Here is a 10,898-nt window from a genome sequence, read left to right on the forward strand (position 1 = left end):
AATCCCCAAATGAAAACCACATAAAATTTTTAATATTTTTTTGATATTTTTTATATTTTTCTTATAAAAAATACTTATACAATTACGAAGATATTCTTGCTGCTGCGATTTTTGGCGCTTGGTTTTTGTTTGTTTGTGGAAAAAGTTCTTTGAGCTGGTCAAAGAGGCAGCGAAGTAAATTAAAACAAATCACTTTTAAAATCAACAGAAAAAGATACAGAAAGAGACAGAGAAATAGTCAAAGATACAGATGCAGAGGAAAAGTTAAAGATACAGAGTAAGAGATACAGATAGAGAAAGTAGTAGGGAGTCGAATAGAATAGAATTTACATAAATAATAGCGGAAAGAAACTGGTTGTTTAGGATCACACAAGAAGCAAGATGCAACAAATTGAGTATTTCTGTGGATGGTTTAGCTCGCTCTCACACAGTTTGTTAGGGCTTTCATTGTTTTTGTTTAGTTTATCAGACTCTCGGTGGAACTACTGTGAGTTGTTCTCCTTGGAAAATGGACTGCTCCCCGCTCCAACGCTCCCCTCTAAACGGAGAAACCATCACCGGTGGGATCGAGGATCCAGGGATAGTTGTTGGGGCACTCCATGCAGGTGAACAGGCGCAGGGTCTCGCCGGGCAGCTCCCTGGTGGTCAGGGGGCACGCATTGGGCAGCGAGCAGTAGGGCTGACCCTTGACGTCGCACTTCTCCTTCCACTCCTGGAAGTCGCGCAGCGAATTGAGCTCGGTGGGGTTCTGCATCCACTGGATCACCTGCAGATTGGTCACGAAGAACACATCGTTGCGTCCGAGCATCTCCTCGATGAACTTGATCAGCTCGTCGCGGTACTCCTTCTTCGACTTCAGCCACGAGGCATGGAAATGGAGGCCCAGTGGCGCCCTGTTGCTGTTGTAGTGGCGATTGAAGTTGTGGCGCAGCAGGCGGGCGAACTGATCGCCACTGGCCACATTGGAGCACGAGTCGACCATGTGGCAACCGGGCAGCGATTCATCGAAGGTGGGGTCATCGCGACGATCCAGCTCGTTCATCACCATCTCCCAAACGGGATGGCTACGCGACGGGCAGTTGTGCGCATTGCCATTGCACTTGTGCGGCATCCGGAAGTACAGCGTATACGGCCAGATGGGCACACGTCCCAGTGAGGCGGTAATGGAGGCATCGTACACAAAGAACTGGTCGGCCATCATCTCGAACTGCTTGTTGCCACCCACGCGCAGGTAGGGAGCCCTCATGCCAATGATCGAGCCATCGGTGATGTTGGCAAAACGCTCCACAATCAACCGCGAACCGGCCATCTCGGCCAGCCAGTCGTCGTAGCTGCCACCCGTCCAGTAGTTGGGATCATCCTTGTGCGTCAGCGAGAACACGGAGATTTCGTGGCCACGACGATGCAGATCCTGCACCGCCGAGTAGTTGGTGTACTTGTGCGACACGAAGAAAGTGCCCTTGATCGAGCAGCCATTGGGATTCTGGCGCTGACCATTGAAGATATCCTCGTACAGATCAATGTTGTCCACATTGACGGCTCCGTTGAAGGTGATGGTGATCATCTGGGGCACCTGCTGGGGCTCAATGCCGCCGGGAATGCGGGTTCCGTCCGCCGAACAGAAGCAGTCGGGCAAAGCGCACTGCGTGGGATCGCACTCGGGGGCACGGTTGGGATCCTCGTCGACAGCTGGGGATTGGAAATGACTTAAGGATTAGTCACTGCCAGGGAGGATTTGTGGGTGGAAATATTTGCAGACTCCTCTTTAAATTCCCTGTGGTTGAAAATGACTAACTTGGGTTGGAAATTTATACATACTTATAAAACAAAAGGAAAATAAATGATCAGCTATATCTTTTATATTATAAAGTATTTTATATGCTTATTTCACATTTAATGATTTCAATTAAATTAAATTAAATTCAATTTGTAAGCTGAGCCATGTTTAAAGCAGCTTTCACGTTTATTTGGCCTTCATAAAGTTTACTCTGGAATGTATGCTACATTTTTTTAACTGAGCAGCTATCTTGTTGCTCGTACATTTAATTTGAAGGAATTTTTAAGAGGAACCCCTAGATTAGATATACTTACAGCAGGCGTTCTCATCGGACTCGTCCTTGCAGTCGGTCTTGCCGTTGCAGAAGAGCTCCTTGTCCAGGCACTCGCCATCGCCGCAGGACAGCTTGCCCGAGGGGCAGATGGGCTCGTCCGTCTTCAGAATGGGCTTGGCCTTGCGGGGCTCTGTGGAAATTCATTTAAATTAGCAAGGGTGTACTTTGGTCAAACTTCAAAGCCAAGGTGTGTTAGTGACAACAAATGTCTAAATTTCGAAATGAGAAGTATTTACATGAGTGTGATGGAGTTAGCACAGGTGGTGTTAGTTTCGATCTGGTGGGTTAGGATAATTAGTTTCACCTTTTTCTTTTTTTTTTTTTTTTGATCTACCAAAGTTCCGGAAGTCTAACATTGCTGACTATACTACTGTATGTACAGGTGTTGGTATTTGTTTGGTTTTTTTTGTTGTTTGTAAATTTTAATTTGGTTTGGCTTGTCTGGGCTAGTTGTTGGTCGTCACACTTACTCTCTTTCTCGTCGCAATTGGTCACCTTGGCCTTCCAGTCGCAGGTCTGCTTGATCACATCGAAGGCCAGACCCGAAGGACACTGAATTTCTTTCAAACCCGACTTGGTACATCTACAAAATAAAGTTCATGTTCTAATTTCGTTGTTTTTTTTTTTTTTTTTTTTGGGCGTTGCTAGCTAAGAGAACTTTGGCACCGATTCGGTTTTGCGGTTTTTGCTGTTTTAGGGGTTTTTGGGGATTTCCGTTCCGGGTTTTGATATATGCAATGACTCGATCGATTCGGGGATTTCCCCGGTTTTAGTGACACACACAGAGAGAGATATAGAGACACACACACAGAATTGGTAGGTGAGATACAGATAGACAGACATATAGCGATAGAGGACAGTTTTGAGGGTGGATAGTTGGCGGAGAAGGGGGAGAAGTGGGGGCTCTCGGGAAGTATATCGAGCCCTAGACTCATCCGCAGCTAAAATGCGGATGATTGAACTGGGTGGCGGCACTTACTCTCGAGCACATCGCAAGACTTCACATTCGACTTCCAATCGCAAAGCTGGCGCAATACATCGAATGCCAGGCCGCCGGCGCAGCGAATCGGCGCCAAACGCCATGTGCCATCTTCGCCGGCACTGTCGCACCTTTCGATACCGATACAAGAAGGTGCAAGAAATACGTTGGTAGGTAGGTAGGTGCTTTGCTTTTTTTCGTTTTATATCTGGACATCATCAGTCATCTAAACTGGTCGATCGGACAATCTCATCTAGCCTATAGTTCCGGCTTACCTGTACACCTCGCGACAATCGCCGTCGGTCTCCAGGCGGAAGTACTCATCCGCAGGACGATCGGCACAGACCTCCTCAACATCAACTCCTTCCAGTTTGTCCTGGCCATGTGCTATAATAGTTATAAAAAAAAGTAAGAGTTAAAAATGGCATCAAAATGGGTTAGAATTAAGTTATATAACTGCGTTAAAAGAAATTTTTTGGTATGAATTTAAATATATACCAAAACTTATTTAGTATTTTTTGAGTTTTTTTTTCCAGCCGGTATATACTTCAATCGGATATTTCATTTTTATCACATTTCGATCGGAACAAAATGCTTTATATTGTTTCTAAATCCTTGTATATTTCCCATCTAATTTTTATTCGTATAGTAGGGCATTGTATTTAGTCTTTGAAAATCAATTCAATATCTTTCCAAAAAGGTAAGGATTTTTAGAAAATAATGCAGTATACACCTTATTAATTTAAATTCTTTATCAAATTTTATAGTCACGTTTTCTTTGGTATCTTCGTGATGGGTCCAGATCTCCGGAAGGCACAAATGAATTTTTTACATATAAAGCATCTGGTTGAATAAAAATGTTTTTCATATTATGATGCCATACAAATATTTGATGTTTTCGTGACGAACATTGGTTAGTTATACGCTGAATTGTTTATTTACATAATTTTTTTCAAACATAGAATACGACGAGAAATAAGTTTTTTCTTATAAATTTATGATTTTTGAGCTCATTTAAAAGTTTATCTACCGTTTTTCGTAAACCTTTTATAAATTCTTTTGATTTCATTTTGATTGCAATTTTTCTTAGCCAACATTTTGAAATTGTATACTTATGGCCGGTATCTTAATGGTGCCATTTATCTCCGGCAATTCTATGAGTTAATCGCTAGTCTGGACCATTATAATTGGCCGCACCTCTTGGGTTAACTGTTAACTTACTGCCAACACGAACGACTTTCAACCGGTTTCTTGGCCGTTTTGTGTGGAAATACGAGTACAACTTCTAGCCGACCAAAACAACTCTCATTTTTGTTCATAACCATTTTCATCTCGTCTCGTTTGGTTGAAAACGAAAGGGCAAACGAAAGCGATGGTATCCCATTTATAGACACAGATCCACATTCGTGCGGGTACCGCTTTTCTGGCCACTGGGGAATGCCGATGGTGGATCGTTTCGGATCGTATCAAATCCGATCTTATAATATCGGTTTGTCATGTAAGGTGTCTGGCCAAACGGGTTTGTGCATTGGCTAACCGTTGTTTTTGGTTATTGGAAACCCGTTTTCGGTTTAACATTAAAATGATATTGCATAAACAACGTTGGCGGGTCCAAAAAAAAAAAAAAAACACAAAAAAAATACGAAAATAATATTAAAACGGAACCGATGGCAGGCGGCTGGTTTTTTTTTCGTTTTCCTATGCTAATTTCGTTTTATGGCCAACTCCGGTTTCGTCCTCATGCCACAGTTTTGTATCTCTTGTTCCGCCATCTCTTACATCATTTCGAGCGAAGGATAAGTATGATCGATTGCATGCCGCTAATGGCTTGGATCAACTGTGATTTTGTATATATACTTCATTGATTTTTTTCAAGTTTATTTGCCTTGAAGTCGAGTGTATATTTTTTCTTTGGCAACCTTGCGAAAAGTGGCAAAGTTTCCACCGCCAAAGGTCAACTGCTTAACTCTAAGTACTAGGTACTATATGGAACTAATGGAAGTACTTACCAACTGCCAGACAGAGGCATAAAACGCTCAAAATTGGCCACCAACGCGCCATAATTGATTCCAGAGCTCTCTGCGGGGGCGGAATTTGTGGAAAAAGTTAGCAAAACACACAAATCACATGCGGAACTTTAATATACATATATATTATTGTAATATTTTATAAACTCTACTAACTTTTGCCCAGACTCTGAGTGGGAATGCTTGGTTCGAAGTGGAAGTGGAGTGAACGGAGGCACTCTTCCAATACACAGCCACGCTTACACTAGGTGTTGGCCACCAGCAACGAGTTCTATTTATTAAGCCGTGGTGTCTTGGCCAGGCTTTGGTGCCGTGGTGGATTTCTTTTCACCACACCATGCTGCGCCGGCGCATGAGCTTTTGCCGAAAGGGGTACAGAGTAACCGCCTTCGGGTCTTGTGGATCGTATCTTTCGAAAATGCCAAGGTACGCAGGCGTCGCTCTTCTTTCTTCGATGTGTGAAGAAAGGCTAATTAGCATTTATAGGCGCAGGTGGGAGCGGGACTCGTCTGTATTTTACGACCAACTGTGCGGGGGTTTTGATTTTGACTTTTGTTTTTTTCTTTTTTTTGTATTGATTTTTGTTTTTTTGTCAAATCAAACGAACTGCACCTCGATGGGCTTGTTTACTCAGCTAGTTAGTCATCCGTCATAGACATAAATCAAATGCGACTGGCCCATCAATCTTTTTCTGCCACTGACCCTGAATTTTTGAGTCTTTTGTTTTTTGAACATCTGCGGCTTGGCTCTATCTTTATATTCTATCAAAACTATTATACAAAATCTCGATTTCGTAACTGTTTTTTTTCTTTCGTTTTGTTGTTTTCTAAACTATTTTCTTCTGCACGTTTATTGTCTAGTTGATTTTTATTTTCACCGGAACGCCAGAAGAATACCAATTGGGACACCTGATGCATATAAAAAAGGGGTTCGGTTGGGCCTGGAAGCTTCCCGATTTGTATGCCAATCGCAGCTGTCGCATAAAATTCTTGTTAACGTGGCTAAGACACTAAAAGGTTATTAAACCTCCGCCGACGACGACGACTCGAGTGTTCCAGCAAAAGAGAGTCTTATTTCGAGTGCCGCTGACTCACAGCGACTTAATTTGGCTGCACTCCCTGGCCAAAGATCATAAGTTTTAAAATTAATGATGCCGCGCTGTTAACTGTTTTGTTAGCCCCTTCTTTATTTATTTTTCTTATTTTTTCTCATTTTTTGCACTTCCCATTGGCCGGGCTGTTATGTAAAGCAGATGGAGGAGATGCAGGCGCAGCAACAACAAGACGGTTTAAGGGCCACATACCAGCCAACCTACCAACTGTCTGCTTGCTGCCTGTTATTCAATAAGCCATTTAAAGTGACTACCAAACCCGTAAGTGTGAGCGCAAAAAAAAAAAAAAAAAAAAAACAGCAACAAAACGGAGCATGTTTGCGGATATGAAATTGTTGGGGACAACTTGGGGACACTTTTGTGTAAATTGTGGGCATACACAAATGTTTAAGCACTCTGTAACAGAACAAGAGGGTCAACAGGAAATACCAATATTTGCTTAATAAATAGGGCATCGAAAAGTTCATTTCAAACATTTTTATTATCTTAAGCATAATAATATTGCAATAAATAGAAAAGAAAGAAGTTATACCTGGAATTCAAAAACAAGTGGCTGAATTTTATATTTTTTTATTTATTGATTTCTGTTTAACTTAAATATTCACGCAGAATATGTTTCTTAAATATTTAGTATATATTTTCCTTATTTGGATATTTAAAAAAATATAACTTTAAAGATGGGTTTAATAGCATTCGATTTCAAAAGTATAAATTTAAAGTATTCTTTGATAACTAAGAACAAGTTTAACATTTCTAAATTTGCATAAACAGCAAAGAAGTTGGTTAGTTAAATTCTTAATAGTTGTTTGTTGAGAAATTAAATAATATTATTGTCATTGTATTTATCCTTCGATTGGTTCGATTGGAGTTTGAAATACAAATGTAATTGAAGAGCATAGAGTAGCAGTTTTCGCCTTAATCTATAAAAGTTTTTCGTCAAAATTAAATTTGTTTCTAGCTTATTTATACTCTTTTTTAAATTTTAAAAATTTTAAATATTATTAGTTTTTAGCCTCTGTGACACATTTGCCAATATTCATTGAGCATGAGTATCATAGCTGGCCGTGAAGTGTTTTTCCTAAATATCGTTACCACTTTTGCTTTTATTGCCAGACTGCTTCACTTAGCCACAGATCACTTGGGCGACAGAATGTCCGACGGACAACTAGTATAAAAAAATGCCCCAGAGCAGTGTCAATTAAGTTTTATTCGTGTCCGATCTAGAAGGAATCGACGTGGTGGCGTGTTAATGCAATTTATTCGATTATTTCCAGTATACTGTCTATACAGCACATTGTGTAGTTATTTCCTGAACTTGAAAACGAGTTCTGTGTCGTGTCGCAAAAGAGAACATAAGTCAAATGAGAATGCAGAAAGGCCAACATGGCGTATGAGTGTTTTAATTTTTATTTTTTTATAGCAGCGGGTGTGCAGCGAGCGGTCTTTGTGCAGTGGAAAATTCTCGGAATCGCAACAGATCACAATTATATTTTAATTGCTGCGATTGGCCAATTGTGGAGTTAAACTGGAGTGGAGTGGCCAGCGGTGAAGGCTGCCAATTGGCACGAAGATGCGATGCTGCAAAAAGCTGTTCACCTTCTTCTGTGTGCGAAATGCCGATTGCAGCAATTTCTTAGTTACAATTAATTTCAGCGCTGCGCTGGTGATATAATCCCTCAACCGCATCTCACCTGAAAGCCACCAAAAACCAAAAAACCAAAAACAAAAAACACTGATTATTATTATTACTTCTCGTCTTCTTCTTGCCGTTTAATCAACTGTTAAAACTGGTTTTTCAATTAGAGTGAAAATGTTGATGATATGATGGCACCCCAAAGCGATGAGCAGATGAAGAGTGAAAATCGTTTTATTTTATCATCATTTTTTTTTTCTTTTTGTTTTTTTTTTTTTTGTTCCATGGGTTTTACGGATTTACATAATTTAGTTGCCCTCGATTTTAGGTTGTAGTTGTAGCCGCCGCTGCGATTGTTATTGCCTTTGATTTGATTTAAATTTGTAAGCGTTTTAACCTTTTTTTCGCAGCTGTATTTATATATATGTTTTTTTTTTGTGGCGCTGGAAAGGTCGTCGATACGAGTTTACAGAGTGAATGACACACTTTTGATTTGAAAAGAGCCAAATGCCACAAGTTAAGCCAAATCAGCAACGCCCAAGGGCTTTTCCATAGTCCTTCGACCAAAAAACGCGAATTATTTTGCATACGAAATGAAAAGTCAATCTTTTTGGCAAAACCATCTGTCTGGGCTTATGATATGCAAATGAGGGTATACTATTTTAATTATTTTAGAATTCAAATTTATAAGTTGTTGGTAGAGACTCCTCTCTATTTTATTACAATTAAGTGCAATCAAAACAAGAAAATTGTAATAAAACCCTATTTTCAGTTTATTAAAACGTTTTTAAATTTCTTAAAACTAAGAAAGTATTACTTTCGTAGAGATTGTATTATTGGTTTTAAAAATTATAAAGAAAAAAAGCAAAAGACATCGATTTGTTTAAATAATAACACAAGCATTTTAGATTTAATAAATAATATTTAAATATCAGTTCTTTAAAAAAGCTTCCTATATAATATTTTAGTTAAACCAAGCAAAGATGTTCTTGAATCGCAGAATATGGTAAGCCAATAAACTTAGTGATTGATCGTGATTTAGGGGGGAAAAGAGAAATTGCTTTTAAAGAAAACAAAAAAAATCAATGCAAAGCGGAATTGTTAATGAAGGAAATGGTGGCCAAGACAATAAACCGGAGTCGAAGTGGAAGATGAGCCTGTAAACTGTAAAAGAAATGCATAACCATAAAAGATACCAAAACACGAGCTGCTGAGTTGCATAACTCCGCTCCACCCTTGTTCCCCCCCTTCCCTCTCTCCCTCGGCTGGATGCCCCCCTTTGGATCCACCTTTCCGGTGGCTATATCTTCAGGTCCGATCCGAACCGATCCGATCCAAGACGATCAGTCGGGGGAGCGTTTAATTTATGGCAAGCCGAGAGCATCGAAGGCCTGCAGCAAATAACGGACTTTCTTTTTAGTTTGTCTTCACTATATATACTACACTCTTGTATTGAAAGCAATCTGTGCGAGTGTGTTTGCCTTTGACTTTCAATTTCCATTTTCATTTCCATTTGAAAACTCATCAGCTGCGATCTGTTAGTTTTTTCTATTTTTTATTGCTTACAGCTTGCCATCTTCATTATTATGCAATTACTGTTTGTTTCGCCGACATCGGTGTCTTGAACTTTTCACAAATGGCCTGTCAAAAATTGCGATGTCTTTGGCTGATCAATAGCAACAGCAACAGCGACAGCTGCAGCGAAACCAACCACTGATCACACACCTGGAAGCTGATGGTATTGACGTCATTCAAATTGGCAATATCTTACATATTCCAATGAATAATATCGCGAAACACACAGAACAAGGAAGCATATTCGAGAATTAAGTATACGACTAGTTGGCTGGCTGGGGCGCCAACTTGTCGAACAGTGGACGCAAAGCCAAGAAATCGTATGAAAATGGCAATCCCTTATTTAAAATACAACATAACAACAATTGACTTAATGTGTAACAATTTGTTCCAAAAAGTACAAAAATAAACTTAATTTTAGGTAAAAATGGGCTCAAATTTATGTGTTATCTTCTTACACTTTCTAAGTTAATAAACTCTAGGTCATTTAATAAAATGTAGGTCATTTTGGTTGCTGGGTGTTTTCAAAGTGTTCATAACATAAATACCATTTTAATAGTTGATAATTAAAGAAACCCAAAGCATTAAAATTATGCAATATTTTAAGTATATGCCAACGGTATAATATAAATTATAGCTCCAGTTTTAATTCTCAATGAAACCGGTTAGTCAAGCACGTTACTCTATATTTAAGTGTGATTATGAGTTTGACAAACAGGATTGGCTAATTAGTTTCATTGTATGCATACTTATAAAATTCACATATTTTAAATGAAATATTATTCAAGTGAAAAGTAAGAAAGTCAAGCCGACAAATAAATATTGCAATTTGAAAGAAGCTTATAATTAATTATTTATTACCAGCAAGACTTCAAAACAATGCCGTTTGTTAATGTCATTAACAATTGTATGTATTCATTAATATAAAAATGCTTTCTTTTGAATTAATTAATTAATAATCTAAAAATAAATTGTAAAAACTGAATATAAATCAGAAAAAATAACTTTTAGCATAACTATTAAATGACAAAATGAGTTAGAATATTATGCTATGAATTCCGATTGATTTAAATAAGTTTTAAGTAAGTTTTAAACAACTTTTGACCCACTGTGCCGATCAGCCTACCTGCGGATTGTCGTCTCATGTGCAATTTATGCAAATCGCCCACTTTGCAACTAGTTCACTTACCTCGGCTCGCAAAAGTAAAAGTTTGCTCGGGTTACAATCATACACACCTGAGCGTAGGGAACTCGTTTTTTGGGCCACTTTTTGAGGCTCAGAGAGCCGCTTACCTTGATTGGTGATAAAACTTATTTATGCGTCGCATTCGTACAGAAAAGATATACACAAAATATAATACATACAAGAAATCCGTATTTATTTATTTGGCCTGCAAAAATGTGTAAAGCATATAAATATAATATGTATTCATATATGTGCCTGGAATTTCCAGCCAAAAAA

The 10,898-nt window shown here is 39.0% G+C and overlaps 1 protein-coding gene across 2 annotated transcripts; it reads right to left on the reverse strand.

Moving 5' to 3' along the window:
• Positions 1–26: 26 nt before the first annotated feature.
• Positions 27–5,384, reverse strand: LOC108146247 (chitin deacetylase 1). 2 transcript variants are annotated; one of them, XM_017272183.1, is made up of 6 exons: positions 5,274–5,384; positions 5,100–5,169; positions 3,366–3,477; positions 2,582–2,694; positions 2,092–2,241; positions 27–1,689 (listed from the first exon to the last, which is right to left on the reverse strand). In XM_017272183.1, exons 2-6 carry the CDS (start codon positions 5,149–5,151, stop codon positions 539–541), a joined length of 1,578 nt encoding a protein of 525 aa, XP_017127672.1. In that variant the 5' UTR covers positions 5,152–5,169; positions 5,274–5,384; the 3' UTR covers positions 27–538. The 2 variants fall into 2 exon arrangements, with proteins under 2 accessions (XP_017127672.1, XP_017127671.1); XM_017272182.1 differs by lacking the exon at positions 2,582–2,694 and adding an exon at positions 3,091–3,221.
• Positions 5,385–10,898: the final 5,514 nt, after the last annotated feature.

Source organism: Drosophila elegans, unplaced genomic scaffold (genome assembly GCF_018152505.1).
Source record: "Drosophila elegans isolate 14027-0461.03 unplaced genomic scaffold, ASM1815250v1 contig_208, whole genome shotgun sequence".
Classification (NCBI taxonomy): Eukaryota; Metazoa; Arthropoda; class Insecta; order Diptera; family Drosophilidae; genus Drosophila; species Drosophila elegans.